This window comes from Clinocottus analis, unplaced genomic scaffold, assembly GCF_023055335.1.
Source record: "Clinocottus analis isolate CAN_PGR_092001 unplaced genomic scaffold, fCliAna1.0.p SCAF_19, whole genome shotgun sequence".
Taxonomy (NCBI): Eukaryota; Metazoa; Chordata; class Actinopteri; order Perciformes; family Cottidae; genus Clinocottus; species Clinocottus analis.
Genome location: NW_027175920.1, coordinates 10,300,249 through 10,323,988, shown reverse-complemented (window position 1 = coordinate 10,323,988; position 23,740 = coordinate 10,300,249). Strand labels below are relative to the sequence as shown.

Sequence of the window (23,740 nt, the reverse complement as noted above, 5' to 3'; positions counted from 1 at the left end):
TAATTATTCTGAAACCACAAATAATATACACATATGGGTGTAAAGCACACAACGTTGGATGTACATTATGTACACAAAGGTCATGGAAGTGTTCATGCGACGGATCTTCCCGAAACACGTTCCTCTCAGAGAAACGGCTGCATAAACCAATCAGAGACCTCGTTTCATCGAAGGTACCCGGATGTACCCGTGGGGCAATTAGCTACGTCATTGTTCACCGCCGGACACCCGCTGGAAATAAGGAATGGATTTACAACCACTATTAACGTATTCATAAAAGATTCCAGGTGAGTGCGTTGTTGATTTAACGATCGAGTGGTACTTGAACTGTGCAGCAGTAGTATTCCCGTAAGCCTGAGCCGCTGAGATGCGTTGTAGTAGCCTTACACCGGTTCTCTGTCATGTCGGAGAGAGCAGCGCAATGAGCGCACACAGCCGCCGGTGTCGAGCCCCTCCTTTCTAGGCTCAATAGACGTCCAGTATACGGGCCAACGCAGTTTTTATCAAATGTATTATGAAGAGGGAACATTAAACTGTACTTTGGCGTGTGCAGTACACGGTTACGATATTCCCCGCCATGTCAGTCCGCTTCCACCGTGCCGAGCTAGCTAGCTAGCTAGCACCACTAGCATCAATATTGCCGCACGAGCGCCGCCACCGCACGCAGCTAGCGCCTTTTCGGTGGCTAACGGTAGTTACGTTCGCCGTTTCCATGGTGTTCGTGACTTCTGGAGTCTCTCGCTCTTCGTTGGTTATTCGGTTCTCGCCTTTGACGGGAAAAGTGAGCTTTTAATCGGTGCTCCTTCTCCTGGGCGGGAGGGCGGATGTGTAATGCGTGTATTGGTGAGGTTTAGCGACGCTGCGTGTCAAAGGCCTAGCAGCCGTCTGCGAGCCAACGTGAGCCAGACTGCCGGAGCAAGTGGGAGGGAACAGCTGTTGTTGTAAACGTGCTTCCGACTCGGACGTTTCCTCCGTCGTTCACTGGATCACTTTAGTTTATCAGAAGTCCATTTAAACAGATTAAAAACAGAAGTTAATGTACGGTCAGTGTTTTCTGACGTTTGTTTTGAATGAAACATTGCAACATCCCTATAATTTGCTATCACCAAGGGCCGTGCGTGCGTGCGTGCGTGCGTGCGTGTGTGTGTGTGTGACTTATGACTGTCTAAAGGGAATAGTACTAGATTGGTGTGAAATTGACTAATTCCAATATTAATAGATATTATATTATTATTATTATTATAATAGATAATGCATTGATTGGTTGTGATCTGTTTGTACTATAATGTTATCCAAATGAATTGAGGGCCACACGCAGCGATAGATCTAAGCAACATTAGAAATGAAGAACATAAAACCTTGAACTTGATCTGTATTTTCATCAGTCATGAAGTTGCATACTTCCATGTTTCTGCCCTTCATACAGCAATGAACAATGACCATAGTTGACAGATCTTCAGAAAAGTCTGACCACGAGTCAGTCGGGTGTAAGCGATCTCCCTTCACCAGTGGAGACGTGGGGATGGACGGTAGCTGTTCCAGCAGCTGGGCTATGGGTCCTACCATGCCCAACGACTCTCCACGGCTGAAGGCTGCAGGAGGCTGCCTGGGCCCAACGCCTGGAGCTGCAGTCTACAACAGCACACCCTCCTCTGTGGACCGGTCCAAGGAGCAAGGTGGGAACGAGAGCTTTTATTAGCTGTGTTTTTTATGCAAGTGTCTTGTAAGCTGGTTTGAAACTATACACCTTACCATTTATTTATTCCTTGTATGGAAGAGTCCCCTACCCTACGTCGTCAAGCAATACAATTTGACAGGAATTTGACACGTATACCAATCGTCAATAGCTTCCTACCCATATTGGAAATGTGGATGGACGTGTACATAAATGATACTACGCTGAACTAATGAAGCTACACTATTTGCTACTCAGAAACAAGCCAGTTTTGAAGTGAGAACATGATCAGTCTCTTGAGCTTCTGATGCAGTTGGTGATTTGATATAAAGAGCAGCAGCCTGACTAGTTTCACAGAAACTAAAGAGAAACTCTGTCTTGTCTTTTCTCCTTTAGCTTGTTTTACAGTTGTAGTCATGATCACGTGATATAACGCTTACAACTGATAGCTATGACTGTAAGGTACAGACGGTTCCTTTTCCTATTTGCCATTATGTACTTACATAGCGTAGGTAACATACAGATACTTGTTCATAGCCTGGACCTGGTAAATTCATTGAATTTAACTTTAATAATAATTGGCTCTGTGTGTACAGTGATGAGCAGTGGTGATGGCATTGACTCGCCGCAGAAGGTCCTCTTTCCTCCAGAGCGGCTCAACCTAAAGTGGACTCAGGTTCACCGCATTGGCGCTGGCCTGCAGAACATGGGGAACACCTGCTTTCTCAACTCAGCCCTGCAGTGTCTCACCTACACCCCTCCGTTTGCCAACTATTTGCTGACACGGGAGCACTCCAAAACATGCAAGTTATTGTTTCAAAATATGTTCTTAATTAATTGTACTGTCAATTATCACAACAATGTTGTATTTATGAGCTGCCTTCTTGTCCGATTAATGTCTTACTCATCAATGTTTTGTTCATCTGTTGCTGCCGCAGGTCATGAGCCAGGGTTCTGTATGATGTGCACAATGCAAAACCACATCATTCAGGTCTTTGCCAACTCTGGAAATGTCATTAAGCCCATTGGTGTGCTAAATGAGCTTAAACGTAAGTGGTTGTCTGTTGAGTAAAACACTGAAATTGTGCCCTTTGACAAAATATTTACCTGAAATGGATGACAGGAGGCGCTGTGTGGCCGTTTTATGTTTTTAATTTTGGAGGGAAATTTACTTTAGGGGGGTTTATAGTGTGCTGTTAACAAAATGTTGAACTTAACATCCTTTGCCAGTGTGATATCGTATAGCAACGTCTTACATATTTTCCTGTTTTGTCTTTTTCCCTCACAGGGATTGCGAAGCACTTTCGCTATGGCAGCCAGGAGGATGCCCATGAGTTCCTGCGGTACACAGTGGATGCTATGCAAAAGTCCTGCTTAACTGGAACCAAGTAAGTTTCATACATCTCCAAAACTGTACACTGTTAGGATACTTTTTTTTCTTTTATCAATATGCCACCAAATAGAAAAGGAACTATTACTGTGTTCTATGTATTCTGAATTGCGCTGATGCATTGAATTTTCTGCAAAGACTAAATCTAGCATAAAAGCTATACACTATGAAGTATTCATGGTTGTCTACTGAAATGTGTAGAGCCATTGCCAAGTAGGTTATGTACACATGCATGTTTAATAGATACCCTGGGCCGGCCACTGTGCCTCTCAGGGGACAAAGGGATTTTAGGAACCTGAAGTATCAAGTCACTCTTTATTCTGTAATAACAGGTGGCCTCTCATCTAATTACTCTTGCTCTAATTCTTCCCTTTCTTGTTCCTGCTCTTTTGGCTGTAATATGTTGTGACCTGACATTGCAAAACACTGTAAAGTGACATTTTATTTTCTGCTCCAGTACAACTAAAAAATGTTTTTGTTTGTTTGGATGTATATGGCAACCAGTCAGTTATGTCTTTGTTTTTCTTCCTCATATTTATCTTTGTGACAGATTGGACAGGCAAACGCAGGCAACCACTTACATCCATCAAGTATTTGGCGGCTACCTAAGGTCCAGAGGTACGTTAGAAGTGTTGATTTAGTTTTTTGATATGATTCTTAAAAATTAAGTCCTTTTTTTATTTTACAGCATTCTTTGACTCATACATAAACACTGTTTTGTTCTTGTTTTTTTTCAGTTAAATGTTTGAACTGCAAAGCAGTCTCTGATACATTTGACCCTTTTCTTGATATAACTCTGGAAATTAAGGTAAAGAGAACACATGTGGATCTGATATGCCTCTGTTTTCTGTTTTACTGCAAAACAATGAGTCCTGTCACAATACCTAATTTAATTGGACAATTAAATTTCAATTTAAATGTGAAATGTTTTTGAATATTCTAACATTTAAAAAAAAAAAATCCTTAATCAAAACAGTGAATAAAATGTGCTATTGTTAATGTAACGGTTAATTGCGAGGTCAGTAAAATGATTAAGGTCATGTCCATATAATTTATGCTAAGTCAATAACGTAATTATCGTTACAGGCATAGTAAAAAAAAACATTATTTTATTTTTTTGCACCGATCTTACGAACAAAACCAAAAGTGATTTTTCTCTCCATGCAGACAGCTCCCAGTGTCTCCAAGGCTCTGGAGCAGTTTGTCAAGCCAGAGCAGCTGGATGGAGAAAATGCCTACAAATGCACCAAGTAAGTTGTTTTACAGACTAAAGGAATTTAGAAAACATGACAAGAAAGAGCCAGGGTTTTATTTTTGATTTGTATGCTTTTGACAGTTAACGGACTGAACATTACTTTTCCTCAGGTGTAAAAAAATGGTCACAGCCTCAAAGAGATTTACCATCCACCGCAGTTCAAATGTGCTTACCCTCTCACTCAAACGCTTTGCAAACTTCAGTGGAGGCAAAATCACAAAGGTACCATGACATGTGTGGACTATCATATCAATAACATGATATTATATGAATAATTGATATTAATTAGCTGTCGTTTGGTCATCAGGATGTGAAATATCCAGAGTACCTGGACCTGCGGCCCTTCATGTCTCAGTCACAAGGGGAGCCCCAGGTCTACGGGCTGTTTGCTGTGCTGGTCCACTCTGGATTCAGCTGTCATGCTGGACACTATTTTTGCTATATTAAGGTACTGGCACTGCTATGGACCTCTGTTCTAATCTATCAGGGCGCTGTTGTTGCCAAGTACACATCCACACATTGGTCTCTCCTGCAGTCTATCATCAACTCGCCATGAAAGTTTAATGAAGAGATCCTACAACAACTCTTACTCTTGGTCTGAAGTCTTGACGCGTCGAATTTTGTGCTACAAATGCATACAAGTATATACACAATATAATTATTCTATTAAAATATCTATGTTTACACATTTATCCAAGATTGTATTTGTTCTTGACAGTCAAAAGTTCTCAACTTTTATCGTATTGAACATTTAAAAAAATGAAAATAATTTTAAATGGACAGTGTGTAACAGTGAAGATTCTGTTAAGCCTAATCTGTTAAAGCCTGTCACTTCTTTTGTTGTGTTGTCCAGGCGAGCAATGGGCAGTGGTATCAGATGAACGACTCCTCTGTGTCTGTCAGTGACATCAGGTCTGTTCTCAACCAGCAGGCCTACGTCCTTTTCTACATCAAGTGAGTAAACTATCATTTTGATCGTCTCGAAAACCTTTAATATAAACCCTCCAACTAATTAAAAAAAAGTTTCTTAACTCTAATGTCTTTTTCATGTGTGTCACTAGGTCCGGTGATGGGAAGAAATCAGGGGACTACAGCCACATGAGCCATAACCCGAGCATCCCTGGTCAGTCCTCTCCACGACCGGTGGTGATACCACGCATTAACACCACCGTCCACCACAACAACAACATGGGCTTCATAGGTCCACAGCTTCCGCCACACATGACCAAGGTACGTACTACAGACTTGCTAACGTTTCAATTCTTGTGAACAATCATATTTTAATGTTATCCGTTTAAGAAATGTCACCAATGTTTGACCTAGATGCTTAAAACATGTCCTTATGTACTTTTTGTTTCCTCCTAAGCGTAATATCCACGTTAATGGGAATGGATCTCTAAGGGACTATCCCAGCAACTCCAATCTAAGCAACTCCAAGCCCAGCACCAGCAGCAGTGTTGTGGGAAAACCTGGCCATGGACTGGCCTCTTCCTCTTCTTCCATCTCCCACACAATCAGCCGGCCCACGATGATCCCAGACCACGACAAACGCCAGAAGCTTTCCTTCTTCATCGGACAAGGCAAACCGAACCGCCCGTCCTCCTCCGCCTCCTCTTACAGCCAGTCAGCCTCTGCCAGCAGCAGCAGCAGCAGCAGCTGCTCCTCCTCCAGCTCTTTATCCTCCTCACAGTCTACCTCAGACGTTCGCTTTGTTCCACGTCAGCTTAACCACAGTAACGGCATGTCGCGCAGTAACGGGGATCACCACACGGGAGGGAATGGAGCGTCGTTCTTGGTGCCGTACGGCCAAGAGTCTTCGGAGGAATCGGACCAGGAGAACTGTGTCACTTTGGAGAAGGGCTTTTTGGCTAAGTCTCACCTTAATGGAAACAAGAGAACGGGAGACGTGTTTGATCATTCTACTCAAGCCACCAACAGACAGTCAGTAGTGCACCACAATGGTAACGGATTAAATGGAGCAACCAACGGTGTCTCTGAATCCAGTCGAAATGGGCACCATTATGAACACCACAAAGTGAACGGACACAACACCCCTGATAAAGTAAATTATATGCTTTGTGTTTTTACTATCTCTTCATAGTAAATTGATAACCTAGTGAACATTAGTTTTGTCTACATTCCTATATTATAAATTAAACATGTTTTTTTGCTCCTCAGGTCTCTGGCAGTAATCATGGAGGTCCATCCTTTGTGACTACTGTTGCTGCTAATGGACTAGACGGTGACCATGGTCAAACAAGGTAAGATTAGCCCTCTAACACTGAGCTGGAAAAGTTATTAATCCGTTAAGTAGACATAAAATGTATTTGATTTGCTTACATTGCACATTATACACAGACATTAAACCCCTACAAGTACAATACAAAGTAATATTCAAATGCTTCCTATTTTGTTTTGTCTTTCTACAGCAAAGAGGCACATACTTCTGCCTCATCCCAGGCCAGTTCTTCTCAGAGCATCCATCCGGTTGCCAGTGAAAGCCAGAACCTCTCCACTCCTGACACAAGGGCTAAGAATGTGTCTGAACCATTCCCTCAGCAGACGGCATCCTCCACTGTCAGCTCTCCACCCGCAGCTGCTGCTACAAAGACTCATTCTATCTCATCTAAAGAATCTGCTTCCTCTTCTGCTCTACATTGCAACCCTACGGCCTTATCCATCCCGCCAGACTGCTCCCAAAACACTAATGGGGCCTCTCCAGTGAAAATTAGCAGAGGTGGGGAGGAAGCAAGAGATACGACACGGACCAGTGATCTGTCAGCAGAAACTGAAGGACGCACAGATTCTAAGGAGCAACACCAGTCTAAGCCCAGTTCTAGAGCCAATGAAGTACCAACATACCGAGACAGGGAGAGAGACCGACTGTACTCTGACTGCAGCAGAGACAAAGAGAGACACTACAGGGACAGGAGTCAGGAGCGAGAAAGTGCTGGGGATCGGCATCGTTACAGACGGGACTCCAGAGATCCCCACCACTATCAGCGCCCACACAAGGATCGTTTTCCTCCTCACAATCGTTCCTTCAGGGACTGGGAGTCCGAGCATCGCTGGGAGCGGACCCTCCCCCACCCAAGGGAGCGCGATCGTGATAGGTGCTCTAACCATTACCACCACAATCACAACCGCCGCTACAGAGATGACTGGGACCGTGAGCGGAGGGGACACGGTTATCCCTACAGCGAGAAGTCTCATGGTCGAGGGAGGTGGCAGCCAGACAGTCGAGACTCCCGGGTGATTAAGGACAAGAGCAATGGCAGAGAGAGGGACTATTATCCGTCAAAAGAAGAGAATTCCTCGCCTTCCACAGAGCCGGAAACATCCACGAAGTCCAAAGGCTCGTCTCCTCAGGCTCGTATCTCCACGTTTGGTTCAGCTCTAAACAAGGAGGATCAGAACCACAAAAGGACGACTGATCCTCTGAGCAAGGAGAGGGATGACAGCTCTGAAGCCCACCACTCTAAAAAACACAAAAAGAGCAAGAAAAAGAAGAAGTCAAAGGATAAAGACAGGCACCGTGAGAGCGGGTGAGTAACACCATCTGTCTCCCTGCTGCGTGGCACTTTGTGCAAATTAGTTTGGGATAGCGTACATTTGCCATTTTGCTCAACCATTTAACATTAGAAAATCAACATCATCATTATAGATCCTTATAATTAAGAAAAAATACATATTTTGATATTCTGTATAGATTTAAACGATAATGAAGATACTTTTTCTTGCTCTTTTTGTGATACGATAATGAAGATACTGAGCTGTAGCCCAAAATAATTGTTTGTGTTAAGCCGTGTATTTGGATTCAGTCGAGAATTGGGAATAATCATGGCGTGTTTTCTGTCTTCCCCTCGAAGCTCTGAAGTGGACTCAGACAGAGCCAATGAAACAAAAAAGAAGAAGAAAAAGAGGAGGCAGAGGGACAGCGAGCATCACAGCCCAGGAGCAGCGAGGAGCCACAAGAGCAGAAGCAGCGAGGAGAAGGAAAGCCGCAAGCGACGCTATGACGACATCAAGGCGGCTAAAAATGACAATGCTTTTTTGCCAGAGAAGCGTCGGTGCTCAGACTACAACGGTGGCAGCCGAGAACATCCGCCCTCCTCCAACCACACCTCACCCACGAACGGTTCAACTCACCACTATCTCAACGGATACAAAGGTATTAAAGGTTTTTCACTTCCTTAGTCATCCTAAAAAAAACAAAAACATGAGGAAATAATGCTGCTGTGGAGCTGACCAATTAAAAGTGTTTGTCCTGTTTTGCAGGAAATGGTTACAGCCAAATCAATGGTGACTCCCATGGATTCTCCAGTGGCTTGAAGCCCTGACTCTGTGAGTGGGCCCCCTTTCAATGATTATCACAGTATGCTCTTGCACAATCAGTGCTGTAAACAGAAACTCTTATCATAGGTGCAAATATTTACGCTCCTGGCTATGCAAACGGATTGTATGGAGGCCTCTTCTTTCTCATTTCAGACGCATCAACACCATTTTAACAACAGCAGAGGAATGAGATCTACGACTTTTTTTTCTTTTCTTTTTTGACGTGGCGCTTCTTCCTTGGGAGCATATTGTATTTTTACCACAACAAAGGTGTTTTAATTGTTCCGAAATCTTTTTTTTAAGGCAGATTTGATTTGCCGTAACTCTCCTAACTATTGATAAAGAAGAAGAAAAAACTGTCACACGATAAAACATTTATGATGAAAAATATTAATATATATACTTGTATGAACACAAACAAAGCCTGGAGCTTAAACATGTCAACTGCTGCTCAGTGGATCTCAGGACTTGAAAACTTGTTAACATCCATCGCGGATATCCGCCTGCTTCGAACGAGACGGGAACTGAAGGGAACCGCGTTGCCGAGGGGAAGAACCGCACGGCTGCAGGTTTAAGATGTCACCATATCTACAGAGCCGCAATGTCTGAGTTTTTTTGTTTCTTTGATCCCACTGGGAGCGGACTATGGAGGAGGAAGTCAATGAATGAGACGGAGGAGCGCAGTGCGGGGGATGAGGCTTCGCTGACTGATACCTCCACATTAACCCTGGACAGACTTGAGGACATTTCCCAGCTTTTAGTTTTTAATTTGGTTTCCATTGTTGCTCTGAAGCCTAAGATTCACCCTGTACTTTTTAAACTTTTTCACAGATGCAGGGTTTTTTCCCCTCTGGATCATGCCTCTCACACATTCTTTTTATTTAATTTTTAAACATTTAAAAAAAAAAAAAAGGAGAAAAAAAAGCATCAAAAATGTGTTATTATAGCTGTGGACCATTTGTGTTTGCTTTCTAATGAAAATTACAGTTTGTGTCTTCTAGCGTCATAAGAATACTGTGAATTTAATTTTCAACTGTACTATCAGTTACTTTTATACGTAACGATCCTGTATCAGGGTCATCACTAGATGTTTTGTTTTGCTTTGTTTTTTTAACGAAACATTCATGTTCAATTTGACCATATTCTCTGGACAAAAGTTGGGAATGAGTATGTTTTCTTTTTTCCCCCAACTTTAGACAGACGTTGAAAAACTGCTGTTTATACCTTTTTAGTTTAGCATGTCAGAATTTATACATTGTATAAGGTAAAAAGCCTTAAAATACATTTGTTAATGTCAGAAATTGTAATTTGTTCTTGGTCTTTGACTTTGTTTACAAGCTGTGTTGAAATGAATGAAACATGTTGATTGGGATGACCGACGAGTTGTCAGGGATTTTTGAAAAGCTCCTGTCTGCCTTTTGTATAATATATTAGGAATAGACTGATTGTATCCGAGCTTCTTGTTGATCAAACACTTAAATTATGTTGTAGATACATTCGGTGTGGCTTGAAACCGACGGCACTCTTCTCACGTACACACACGTCTCGTTATTGGCGGACTGGCTCAGCTGGCTACATTTTATTCACAGCACTGTTTCCATGTTTGGAATAACCAAAGACCTGACATGTTTCGGGGGCGGAGCTCTTTTTACTGAATTCACATGCACACAATAACTGTTTTCTGATCAGCATGTCATTTTATTCAAAGTTTTCATCAAAAGTATTCAGGAGCAGTTTCCCCAAACTAAGATGTGTACATCTCACAGCTCCATCTACTAATGAACGGTTCTTGATCTGTTTGGGGAAAGCAGTCCTCAGGTTCCAGTCGGCATTCACAAGACTGGAGTTATAAAAAGTGTCCAGTATCTCTTTTGTTGAACCTTTTCAAGGGTGTGGTGCACCCGCCTATGTTCTATACTCTCTTGTCCAACTTAGCATAGTGAGTTTGTATTTCATAAAGCATCATGTATTCTCTGATCTTCAGTAATAACGGTGTGAGGAGGGGTCACTGCTCTGCAAAAAAAAAAAAAAAAAACGCTTCACAAAGTCCCTCTTCCACTATTGTAAAGCTGTTAAAGTAAAAAGGTGAACGGGTATCGGCTACGGCCCTTATGATTTACATGCTACATAAACACAACAAAGAAAGAAGAAAAAACAGTATGTACAATATATTCTATACATGCATCATGTAAATTGGGGGGTTGCCTCTTTTTTTGTTAAACAAATTAAGAAAATAAATACAAAAACTTGAACACAGCGGTGGATCTTCAATACATAAAATGACCTATTAACCGAATTAATATAAGATGTTTATAGCTTTTTAAAACCGTTCCAGATATATGAGAAGTCTCCCTCACCCTGCATCCTTTGCTTTGCCCTCAAAGAGGAAATAAGGGCGTGTTATGTCAATGAAGTTTGAGTTTGTAGAGTACATCTGTGTTTGCATATACAGATCAGTCACTTGAGGGCTTAAAATCAGACCAGCTGATTTATTCGATTGAGGCTTTCTGTAGTTCCTGGACACGACAACACATTATTGTTGGCAGTTGTCCGAAGGACATTTCGGTTGAAGATAAAATGTCAAATGGCATCTGGGAGTCTTGTTGGCAGACGGCAGGCGAGCAGTCTGGATGAAAGGGGATGCCATGTGAGGAGGAGGAATGTTCAGGATCCAAATCCTCCCCTCGATTTAACTCCTTGTATGTCCAGCAGAGGGCAATCTCATCACAGCCACGCAATGCAAAGATTCCCCATGATTCCTTTCGTCCTCATTCAGTCCATTTGTTTTCGTCCGGCTCAGTAAAGTTTTTATTTTTTAAGTAGTGAATCAGCGTCCAGGACCCGTGTCGGATGAAAGCCCAAGAACTGGAGCGGACGCTCTTCAGCTGTTAATGAACTAGAAAAACTCCAACCCGTGTCTGCGGCTCATCCTCCAGACCTGAACAACAAACCAGAGGGGCTCCACGGCCCCCGAGACGCAACGCACACACACACACACACACACACACGACACACACATGCCAGGACTCCGCTGGTCACTGGTGGCGATGCGGGCGTGGTCGAAAGGCGGGCGGTCATCACTTCTTGTTGGCTATCCTCCGCTTCCTGGTGGCCAGCATGTCGTAGAACGGGTCCTTGCTGATGCTCGCTCTGCGAAAAGAGGAGAGGAAGGATTAAGGTTCCCGACTGCTCATGCCAAACCTATCACAACGTATTATACGCCGTCTGGACGGTGTTTCAATATTGTGAACGAGATGTATTTTTATTACCAGGGAAATCTGTTCCCATAGAGAGGAGACCAACACTGTTGCACATGATCAAGTCAGGATGTTTTGAACCTTCAAGGAGTATTTTGGGACGAGGTCAAGACATCTATCTTTGTACTAATTTGTCCTCGATCTGTTTTTGCATCTATTAGTCACTGCATCTTAACCAAAGCACATCCCGTGTAGTGTTTACTGCTTTCTGGTGAATCTAGAGAGAAACCCGTGTGATCAACACGAAGCTGGGCTTGTACTGTGATGTGTTACACCTTCAACACACTGAGCAACAAAATGCACCCAGTAAAGCAACTTAAATTGTTGCCAACTAGTCAATTTAAAGCAATCTCAGAGGAGGAAGCCGTCTATCAAAAATGTACGTAAGTCCAATTATTCTTGATTAGTGTGACAGGTTATTACAAACAGCTGCCTGCTTACACAGCCAACAACATGAAGCAGCGTTGTCATTTGTTTGTCGTGTTTCTGTCAGTCACTCTGGTATTCACGCTCCTTTTTGCTCTGCTTTCGTCCCCACCAACTGAAAAATCAACTGAAAAATGTTCCACTTTGTTCACCAGCTAGTTGCTTTGTCCCTATTTTATTGGGCCAGTGACTTAAACGGCTCCATAGTCTTCTGCGCTCCCTGTAGGAAAATCAAAGCCTCATAAAAGCCTTAAAGTGACTAAATAAAACAACGCTGAGTAACCCTCAGCCTTCCCAGCAGCAGAACCGTAGACATGCTGAGCTGGCCAGTCCTACACGCGTGTGTGTGTGTGTGTGTGTGTGTGTGTGTGTGTGTGTGTCTGTGTGTGTAACCTCGCACCACAAGAGCAGTTTCCAGTCTTGCAGATGAGTCAGGTGGGACAGCGTGGATACACTGTACTGGGTGTGTGTTTGTGAGTGTGTGTGAGAGTGTGAATCCGCTGACCACAGGACAGTCTGCCGCCCCGGCAGCTGAGTCAAGTGAGAAGGTGTTTGAGGCAGCACAGCTCCGTCCTGCCGAGTCCAATCTCGGATATTTCATTCTTCCAACAATGCTTTTACAATATGATGTCCAGCGCCGCCGGACTAAAACGCTGGTTCACACTTGTGCGTTTGCACTGAAAGCTCTGAGACATGCTGCAGGCAGCGTGTGATCTGAAGGTCACCTGACTAAATCTCCCAGCTTTCTCCTCTTTCCAATCACTTCCACGGTGCGTTCAGGAGCCTCCCTCAGAACAAGATTTCCAGTAACTTAGCCAAACGAACCATCACTTCCATTTAATGGATAAACATATGTCAATACTAAGTGTATGTCAACGTAATTAGGGCATTGTGTAATACGATTTCTGCTGCAGTATTGATCACATTTTCCAGTTTAGCTGAAGCTGAGTGGATGATAACCTGCGAGCTGATCAATTACCCATCGAGCCCAATTTACTGCTGCACCTCCACCCTCCTGTCTGGTGAACGAGGCGGCTTCTACATGACGGAGCAGGTGAAAGGGCAGCCGAAGCACCTCGAAGAGTGCAGCAAGGAAAAGTGCCCGAGTGTGTGTGTGTGTGTGTCTGCGCTTGTGTGTCTGTGCGTGTGTGTGCCTGCTGAGCTCCAATCAAAAGGAAGCAAGCTTATCCAGCAGAGCAGAAATCACCTCTGAGTGTTATCTGTGTAGAAGTGTGAGAAACAGAGTCACATTTAGTCACCAGCGTGTACGTGTGAGTGTGTGTGTGTGTGTGTGTGTGTGTGTGTGTGTGTGTGTGTTGCTTTCTCACAGTCAAGGTCAGACATGAGAGCCCCACAAGGGAGCAGCCCGGCGTTGGCTAAGTGCCCTCTCAGTGTAAATGGATCCACACCAACACGGCGTCTCTTACTTGATGGATTTGATCCACTCCTCCTTCTCCTCCTGCGTGGGGGCCGATATCCTGTACACCACGTGGTTGCCCTCGACAACTCGCCCGTCCGCCTCCGTCTTGCAGGCCTTGATCACCTGACCTTTGTGGCTGGGGTTGTAGAGCTCGAAGCAGTTCTGGGGAAACAGGATGCAACCAATTGATAAGACAATCTCCTTTTCGTTTACAAAGTTCATGATCTCTGTATGAACTTAAACGCAAAAGAGAGACAAGACAGTGTCTGAATTTCAGGTTCTTACAGGTTTCCGGGGCTCGTCCACCTCTCTGATGCTCAAGTTCTCCAGAGGAATAATCCCACGAGGCTCTTTATCCTGGAAACACACACACACACACACACACACACTCTGCATCAGCACATCACTCATCAGTGCGTATGAATTCAGTGTGTAAAGAGGGCGCAATGACACGTAATGAAGAAAGCATCCTGCCCAAATAAGATCACTCATTCAAAAGTCTTTAAAGAAGCAGAATACGTTCTGCTTCATTGTGTCCGTAGAATAGATCCGTATCAAATCAGACTGAACCCATATTTAAAACATGAGGCCTCTCCACTGTATTCGTCGGTGCTAGTGTGTTTTCTTTGAACGAAGTGCACATGTTCCATAAATCACGTCAACAAAAACCTGCTTCTTCAGTGAAAGATCTTTCTTTGCATGCTCTTTAACTTCTTCCAGACATTAAATGTGTTCCAGATCTACAAGATGACTATTTATCCAGCAAGAAGCAAAACTAATGTCACGAAGTTGACGCAGTAACACATTTTTTTTAACGCGACACCCGGCGCCCTTCATTCCCACCGAAGCGAAGCTAAGTATTTGAACCATTATCTCTCCATAATGAGCCTGCCGCCATCAAAGTAAAAATCAAGGTGGCGGTAAAAGCACACTTGAAGTTTTTATTCGTCCTGGTCATGCAGGGGACAGCACCCGAGGGAGGCGTAACCCTGCGCTCTCTACATCCTCCATCTTCCACCTTCCAGCGTTTGTGTCTGCGGGGCCAGATGTGAGGGGGGGGGGGGGGGGGCCTTGAGGAACAGCCTCGTGTCCTGCTTGTCATCTTCCTACTAATGAGGGGGCACAGCAGGGGGAGGAAATGCCCTGGGACGGCTGCTTACAGCTGGCTGTGTGTGCGCCTTTTTGTTTTTGGAGTGTGTGTACCCTCACTGAAGTGTGTGTGCGCCGAGGGATTGGGGAAGGGGGTGTCCTCTGCAATGGGGTGACACGTGGGTTGACAGACAGCGGGGCCGGGGGAGGCACTTGGCTCGCGGCTTAGCGGCGCCAGATGTTTGTCGTAGACTTTGCAGATGTTTCCTATGATGCCTCGTGTCAATTGCTGGAGTGAGGTTCATTTAGGTCAAAGGGGCCGCATTTGTTTAAGTGTAGAGCTGGAAGGAAAAGACCTCTGTCTTTTGTGTGTGTGTGTGTGTGTGTGTGTGTGTGTGTGTGTGTGTGTGTGTGTGTGTGTGTGTGTGTGTGTGTGTGTGAGAGAGAGATTACATGTGTGCCCTTTATTCTTTATATTTCTTCCTTTACAGTTTATCCAACTAAACTTAACCTGACTATCTGTATTATAGTCATTTACACACTCTAAGCTAAATTGCCAATAATAGATTTAATATTTACAAAATGTCAAACTATATTTATTGAGAAATCTTTGGAAATATGCGTATTAGCTTTCTTGCAGAGGGTTAGATGAGAAGATGGATACCACTCATTTCTGTCTGTTAAATAGGGAAACTACAGCCGGCGGTTTGTTAGCTTAACCAAGCATAAAGCCTGAGTATGTACCAAAAAAAAGGACCAAACCCAAAGTGTAAAAACAAGAGTCTCTGGTTTTAAGGAGGGTTGTAAGATGGCCAATTTCCTGGCTGGCTTCTCCATGTCGTCACCATGAGTTGGCAACCAGTGGAAACTCCAGAGAGTCACCACTCCTGGCCAAGAAATAGTCAAACACAAAAACCCCCTACACATCTTCTCATGTAACTCTCTGCATGTTCCTTCAAGATGTCCACTCCGATGATCAAATATGTTTTATTTTCTGTGCGTAATCTGCAAAGAGAGGAATTCATCAACAGCAGAAGAACCCGCATTGAGTCCGCTCTGACACACAATAAAACTTACTGTTGTGTATTCAAAGTAATAGAGGCAGTTGTCGGTCAGAATGAACCACCGTCTCTTCCACGTCTTCACCCGGCCGCCTGCGGAGAAGAAAACGTAACGTTTGAGTTCCAACTAAAGAGGCGACAGTGTTTGTGCATGTAGAGGTCGACCTGCAGGAGACCATCGCTCCACGTGCCACATCTGGTTCTGATCACCAGCTCTCTGCACTATTAGGCTCCATCAGAGGCCTCCAGCACCTCCTCCCAGTCTCCAGAGATGGATGCCGGAGGGCGCTGCAGGGCTCGTTCAGCTCAGTGTTAACTTCCAGGAGAAACACGCTACAGCGGGAGTGCACTCAACTGGTCCAACCAATGAGGGTGACGGATTATGTGAGCTTGACTTAAAGCCTGGTTTGAAAATACATTTTAAAAAACTGAGGCAGAAAACTGTAATGGTCATTGCAGAGAACGTTTGAATTTGGATTATGTGTAAATACGAGAAGCCAAACAGTTTATTTTGATGATACATTGAAACATCTGAATGTAGCGATAACATGAGGAGAACTCCTTAGAAGAGACTCATTCTCTCCATCTGCCTCAGATAAAAGAAGATTATCGGGATTATTGGATTTTCTGTTAATTACATCATCAGTGATGCAATTTACCTATGTAATCCCCCAAAAAACACAATGTGTCTGATTTCAATGTGTGCCCCGTAATAACATGTTTGCTGACTTAACAGAATGAGCACAAAGCAGCCGTTACTGATGTAATCAATATGTAATGTTCTCCTGACCCAGATTGCACTGTAAACTGCTAGCGACAGTCAAATCCAAAATCTGTAGTGTATTATTTATGAGAAATGTTTACTTTCAGATGCACTCGCTGCATTTAAGTCATTAAAATGTAATGAAGATTTAAAATGTGGTCTACTATTGTCTGGTTAATGTTGTCTGGTTTCATTTTGCCAGTCTGAAGAGCTATTTATCCCATTTAGCCGTATGTTTGACTTCATCCTGAAAACCTGACGTTCATTATGGATTTCCACTGCAGGAAGGATGTTTGCATCCTCATAATGCTGATTTATCACTCCCTTATGTCTTCATGGAGACTCCAGAGAGGAAGAATGTGCACAAGTGACAGGGAGTTAAAAGTCTTGTACCTCTCAATTTCCTATTTTTTAACTGTTAAACAAGATAGAAAAGGTTTCCCACTGGTGTAATTTAGTCCACAGCTTATTTGTTTAAAGTCTTTGCATGCCCAACAGGCACAGTATTTGACTTCAGATCTCCCTGTTGCATTCAAATCAGTGTGGAGGACTGTAGGAGCTGTTTGCATCCGTCCGTGTCTCTTTAGTCTGTCAGAATACAAGCTTAGCTGAGCTCTGACAGTTTCCTCACAAGACCAACAAGGCTGTTTTGACCCTTCGGTCGACACAAGGCCTTCCTAAAGATATGTTTAAATGACTTTATTTTATGACATGCTGTTCACACGTGATGATGATGATGGATTCAGGCATAGCAGCAGGCTCAGCCCTGGATAATAATGAAGTGTAATGAGATCTCAAGGAGCTTCACAGCCTCATAGGAGTGCAGCAAGACATCACACTGAACTCCCGAGTGCTTCATTCAAACAAAAAGAAAACAAAAGTCTCCTATAAAGCAGGGAGCCCGCTGATGGAGCTGAAATTAGCGTGGAATTCACTAATGGGGGAAAACTGGACCTTAAATGATGTGACAAGTGCAGCTGATGGGATAATGAGCAAATGAGAGAGAGAGAGAGAGAGGAGGGAGGGGAGCGGGGTCTGTACAGGAAGAGAAGGAGCAGCAGCGTGGGACACTGAGGCCTGTGGGACAGGAACAGAGGGAGGAGAGTGACAATAGGCGAGGGTCTCCTTCATTTCACTGCATGACCAGCCACGCAGCGGTAGGTGTACACATCCCCACAGCGCAGACTCAAGCGGCACATTCATTCACTAAAGCTGAGCGTGTGTGTTCCGGCAGACAGCTACACAGCCACACAGGAGCTGTATGACGCGCAGGGCCGTCTCCAGCGGTTCAAAGCACGAGGCGACCTGGTCCGCTGATCTCCGGGTGCTTGTTTCAGGGACCCCACGAGGAGGCAAACGCCATTAAAGTCGGAGCGGCGCATGTGAGAGTTATTCTGAGGGGGAATTAAAGCACGCAGCAGTTTGATTCAGTCGTTTGCTTGACTTGATTTGAGTTTTCACTTTCTTGCCGAGAGATAGCTGAGGAGATTGATCCCACGATCATAAGCGAGACGTGAAGCTGACGTTACAGCCAGCAGCTTGAGTTCGTACATCGCAGAGATTGGAAAGACACGACAGAGGCTTCAATCTTATCCTCTAACTCTCAGCTGAAATGTGATCGAGCAGACTTCACAAATGTTCGCACTGTTCCTTTAAACAAGTGCGATTCAAATCAGTTGTCTTGAAAAACAGGGAATTGAACATGAAGCGCCGTAACTCTCCAGTGTACATTACACGTCCGCTGGATTGTCTGCATGCACAGCAACAACACTGACTGCAGTAGGTCAGTAAAATAAAGCAATCTTGATTTTAATTTGCGCATCTATATGAGGGGTTTCAAATAACTTGAATTAATATGAATTTCTTTCAAACTTGCCTGATTAGTATAACTTTAAAAAGAAATCTGGTTATCATAGAACACATCAGTGAAAAGGGTATTAATAATAATAATAATAATAATAATAATAATAATAATAATAATAATAATAATAATAATAATAATAATAATAATAATAAAGGGAATGTGCACTGTGGTCGACAGTTATCTTGTCTTTTTTCCGCGGTCACACCATCTGAGACGGGCCCTCTGCGTCATCCAGAGCCACAAGAGGAATGCAGCCAATCCTCATGCAGAATTAGAGAGATCACTGACCTCCAACTCGCCTTGCCCTTGAATGAGATAACCCGTCGCCTCACAATGCCGTTCTTATTAACCCAATAACAACTCTGACACAATAAGCCAATTAAATGAGGCGGCTAGCATGTTCAGGGGCCCGGTGTGCTAAGGAGATAATGGCAGCCAATGCCAGTGAGAGGACACTCTGTGATGAACCGAGAAGGATGGAGGAAGGAGCGTTACCTACCTCCTAATACAGATTGTTAAGAAGGGACAGCCGTCACAGAACAGAATGAGAGAACAGAACAAAAGGTGAAAGTGTGAGAGGTTAGAGAAAAAGGAGCGTGGAACCAAAAACAGAAGGATTTTTGAAAGACACAACAAGCACAAAAATCACAATGCCAGTAGTCAGAGAAAGGAGCATGCGTTCAGTGAGAGGAGAGACAACACGAGACAAAACGAAGAGGAGAGGTCACGAGATGAAGGACGAGGGACGAAAAGACACTTTGCAGTTCCTCCACAGATCTACTCGCAATCTTATCGAGCACCATCATGAAGGGTGACAGTTTCTGGGCCGAAATTAAGCTGCGTAAGCAGAAATGATGAGCAAACTAAAATGGCTTTTTACCACATTTGACTTATCTGCAACTAAGTAAATACATATTTCTTGGGAAGAGTCAGCTCTGCTAACATGAACAACTTTGTGAGCTAGCTCATTAGCCAGAGTTAGTAGTGTATTCACGATGGGAAAACTATCATGTTGTCACTTAAAATGACAACATGCGTCCTCCATTCACTAAACATTTGAATGTAGCGTTAATGTCCAGTTTTGTTCTCCTGTGTTAGCGCAAAGGACTCACAACTAAAGTTAAGCTTAAAGGCTACAGCCACGCTAGTAGCTTCGTGAGGCTGGACTTGGATGGTGTAGCACCACTCTTGATATATTTCTCCATTTTGGACTATCAAGTTGTCCGTTCCCTGGAGAGTTTGCGCTATGAAGACGGTTTACAACTCGTGTAACAAAGTTCCTCTACACTAAACTTGCAAATTAAAGCACATTCGAGGAATTGGTGTCTGTTAGCATACTGCGGCAAATACTTGAATTGTCAAATTCTGAGTTAAGTAACTTCGGCTATTTTCAGCCACTGTTGCCCATGAACACATTTCATACAAACAGACAACATAAAGGATACTTCTCAGCAACACTGATATTGAGGGTATGCTTACAAATGATAAGAGCGAGACAATCAAGGTCACTTCTTTGAGTCTAAATGAACATACCAAGCTTCAAGAGCCAGCCTTCTCTGTCGGGGTTGAAGAAGGTGTGCGTCAGATCGTTCCCGTCATCTTCTGGGATCTTGAAGGGCTCGTTTTTGATGCTGTCATAAAGGTTCTGCAGACAGGTGAGGGGACAGTGTTCATCAAAAAGGTGAACAGTAAGAGAAACACTTCACTTGTAAGGTGTCATGACACAGAGATCAGTCATTGCACAGACAACTTCTCACCCTGAGAAGCTCTTCTGGCAGATCTCCTCCTTCGTTGATGCCTCTGTTCATGGAGATGAAGCGTTCCACGGGGGGCTTGTCTCTGACGTTGGGGTTGTGGAGGCTGGTGTTCAGCATGATGATGGCAAATGACAGCACGTAGCAGGTATCTGAGGGCAACAAAAGGGAATCATATCGATGAAAAATAGGTCATTAATGTCTTTTTATTTTCCTAATATTTGTATTCTTTTCCTATTATTTACTTTGTGTAGTTAGACAATCAAACAAATTATCTTTAGTATGTGTGGTGGAACATAAGAGGCATAAAGGGATATTTTTTGCTTGTTTCCTTTTTTTCTTACACATTTATTTATGTTGTTATTATAGATACGCAAGAGGATTGGAAAGTGAATTTTAATTCCTTTAAATGTAGATTTCTTCAGTTGTTATTCCTTTAAAATAATTTGCTGGGTGGCTGGTAGGAACAGACAACGACTGAATTGAATGCATCCCTCTTTTTGTGCTGCATTTGTATTTGAGAGAGAGGTGTAAGTGGGATCAAAAGTGAGAGGGCGAGGCTTTTGTCTCTCTGCTGTGAGTTAATGTTCAGACACACACGGGCCAGTGGCTGCCTTTTAAATGAATCATTCATTCCTCGCTGTCTGCCTCCTCTCACTGACACACTTTGGTCCTGGCTGTCCTGCGCTGTCTATTGTCTGCCCACGGACAAAATACTCGATAAAAAAAGCGGAGCTTTGCACACAGCGTGTAATACGGGGCGAGGGCAGCCGCTTTAACTGTGAGAGGAGTGTCGGTGTATTAAAAAACTCGATGTGCATGATGAAAGACAGAGAGAGATGGGTTGTTCATTCCACTGGAGATCAAAGATCGCTGGTTTATTTGATGGTTTTATGGGCTCAGTGTTTGGTTCCTGCTTCATTCATGGATCTAAGATGCTGTTCTGCTCTGCACCAACAACGGTCTCACACACAAACATGCATGCCTGTGCAGAGATCGTCATAATCCCGCTGTCTGTAGGAACCCCCATATCTCTAAAAAGTCCCAAAAATGCCAGAGCATGCACCCTCAACGATATACAATACACGATGTAGTTGTAAGCGTTGTTCATCACAAGACTATGTACTGATTCCTAAATAATGGATGTTCCTTGTTGGTTGCTGGTTGTTTACTCTGAACTCATCTTCTGCAGATGTGATTTGGAGTCACTGTAATCTGGTTAATCCTCATTGAGCTGTAGTTACAGAAACTCTGGCTTAATGAAATGCATTAAAAAAAAATACAGGCCATCACTCAATGCACCCTCCACCCTCGGGCAGTACTTTTGTCGGCACATTACGCTAAATTGCTTATCAGGGCATTGACTTTGTCCAACATAATGGATTTTTACACTTTGCTCTTTTGTATCCCGGAGGGTACTTTTGGTACTTTTTGTTTCACATTGGGAAAGATTAGCTAATTCATTAAAAACAATCGGAAGTTATGATTTGCTTAAAAAAAAAGAAGAAATCTGCACGGAGTCAGCTGTAACAGCAGCACTGTGGCAATTAAGAATGATTTAAGACTATGCCGCAAGAAACAAGAAAGAAGTTGAAACAGTTGGCTAAAAGTAATGGATTAAATGGCCAGTATGAATAGCTAGATTAACAGCAATGGAGTAGCTAAAGTAATGGATCAATAATGAATATTTCTGTAGGTAACGTACATGAATTAATTTGCTTTAAGTAATAAATAAATTGCTAAAACATCTAGTAAAATGAAACTTTACCAAACTGACCTACACACTAACTGTTCGATGGAAATGCGTGAAAAAAATATTGTGACAATATTGACTTATATAACCAACATTGTCAAATCAACATCCAGTTTGAAATCAATTCAAAAGAAGACATTTGCAACAGGACAGGTTGTGAAGAGCAGGCTCGTCTGACCGGCCTCTCAGGGTCCACCTGACAAACAAAGGTTGAGGACCACGAGTTCACACGGCAGTATAGCCTGCGCTGCGTCTGACCTGTCGACTGGAAGACTCCGGGGTTGCACTGGCAGTACCGCGAGGCGAACGACTCCATCATGCGGTCGATCTTCTGGGCTTCACCTGGCAAACGGAAACTCCACAGGAACTGGCTACACTTGGAGGGAGGAGAAGGGGATTTCATCAGTGATGCCAAAGGGAGTCAGCGTGGTCAAGGCTGCTGTAACTTTTTTCTGCTCAGTATTTTTAGCCATGTGTTGTGCTGACCGGAGCGCTTGGACGAGATTGAGGTCTGCAAACTCATGCAGCTCCACAAACGCCTGCAGCACCTTGAGGTTGAAGTCATCCCTGGTGGGGGAAAAAAAATACATGTGAGCAAATCTGATTCCCAATATCATTGTGTCCCTACGCGAAACCTTTTTTTTTCAAAGAGCAAGAATAATAACTCTCAACACGACGTGAACCCAGAAGACAGGGTGAGGGAAACCATATTTCCTCCATGAAAGCGTTTCTCGACCTGAATTCCTGTTTCTCAGCATTCCTGTCATGTTTGTGCCCTTATTCATACCGGGTGCTGAGCGTGTGGTCTGGAAGCAATTGAAACAGCTGCCGGATGCTGAGTATTTCTCCACTCTGAGGGTGTGTGTGTGTGTGTTGGGGGGGGGGGGGGGGGCTGATGAAAAACAGCTTAAACCAAACAGGCTCTTTCGGTCAGAATTTAGTTTGGCCATTGGTGGGATTTTTGTAGGAAAAAGTCAACAGCTGCTCTCAGGCTGCGGTCTCAGCTTCTCTGATCATGTGTGTTGTACCTCAGGGGCCATGATACTGATCCTGTATCGTCTCTGTGATGTGTATTGTTCAACATTTTGGGTTTATTTGTAGAAAGACATTGCGGAGAGGCTGAGAAAAGTACAGAAAGCAATGGCTAGCAGGATACAAACATCAAACTTGTTTAACAATAACTGTGATTACTTGGCCGATGGTTTGGGGGCTTTCTTGAAGCCTACACTGGAGTCTGCAGCCAAACTAAATGAATCCTGTCCTATGAGGGTTATATATGAGGTTTATTGCTTTTGGTATATTTATCACAAAGAAATATAAATGTGGCCTGCTGTTCGTGAAAAATGAAATTGCATATATGCAGCATGTGTCTCAGACGAGTGAAATATAGTAGCAAACAAAGCAGAATTACACAAGAACAATAAAAAAGGTCTGGTTTTGTAATTTGGGAGTCGATCACCAACATCCATCTCCCACGATCTATTCTCCTTCTTGTCGTTCTTCTTCTTCCCTCCTTTTCACGTGTGCTTCCCTCCTGTTTTCCCCTCTCTTCATCTCCCTCTCTGCTCAGCATGTAATGATAGGTTCCTGCTCCCTGCATAAGCTCAATTAGTGATAATTACTGAGCGTAAACCCTCAGCCGGTGTTTAGTGTGATCTCCACCGGGTAGGTGGCCTCTTTGATGATCCTCTACGACTA

General features: G+C 43.6%; 2 protein-coding genes across 5 annotated transcripts in view; one reads left to right on the top strand and one right to left on the bottom strand.

Moving 5' to 3' along the window:
- The first annotated feature begins 223 nt into the window (after positions 1-223).
- On the top strand, positions 224-10,900 carry usp42 (ubiquitin specific peptidase 42). 4 transcript variants are annotated; one of them, XM_068582530.1, is made up of 18 exons: positions 224-287; positions 1,427-1,676; positions 2,272-2,478; positions 2,614-2,724; positions 2,964-3,063; positions 3,616-3,683; positions 3,803-3,873; positions 4,233-4,315; positions 4,431-4,542; positions 4,628-4,768; positions 5,174-5,274; positions 5,382-5,550; positions 5,687-6,382; positions 6,499-6,581; positions 6,750-7,865; positions 8,190-8,491; positions 8,599-8,664; positions 8,809-10,900. In XM_068582530.1, the coding sequence occupies exons 2-17, from the start codon at positions 1,436-1,438 to the stop codon at positions 8,658-8,660; spliced, it is 3,663 nt and encodes a 1,220-aa protein (XP_068438631.1). In that variant the 5' UTR covers positions 224-287; positions 1,427-1,435; the 3' UTR covers positions 8,661-8,664; positions 8,809-10,900. The 4 variants fall into 4 exon arrangements, with proteins under 4 accessions (XP_068438631.1, XP_068438634.1, XP_068438633.1 ...); XM_068582533.1 differs by lacking the exon at positions 224-287 and adding an exon at positions 788-843; XM_068582532.1 differs by lacking the exon at positions 224-287 and adding an exon at positions 798-1,038.
- LOC137789212 (cytohesin-3) overlaps positions 10,209-23,740 on the bottom strand; it is a 27,966-nt gene continuing 14,434 nt past the window's right edge. The window contains exons 6-13 of the mRNA XM_068582535.1: positions 22,529-22,609; positions 22,301-22,413; positions 20,293-20,441; positions 20,069-20,180; positions 15,925-16,001; positions 14,044-14,115; positions 13,766-13,920; positions 10,209-11,805 (exon numbers count right to left, since the gene is read on the bottom strand). Coding sequence (XP_068438636.1) covers positions 11,733-11,805; positions 13,766-13,920; positions 14,044-14,115; positions 15,925-16,001; positions 20,069-20,180; positions 20,293-20,441; positions 22,301-22,413; positions 22,529-22,609 — 832 coding nt within the window. The 3' untranslated portion in view covers positions 10,209-11,732. The remainder of the gene's footprint in view (positions 11,806-13,765; positions 13,921-14,043; positions 14,116-15,924; positions 16,002-20,068; positions 20,181-20,292; positions 20,442-22,300; positions 22,414-22,528; positions 22,610-23,740) is intronic.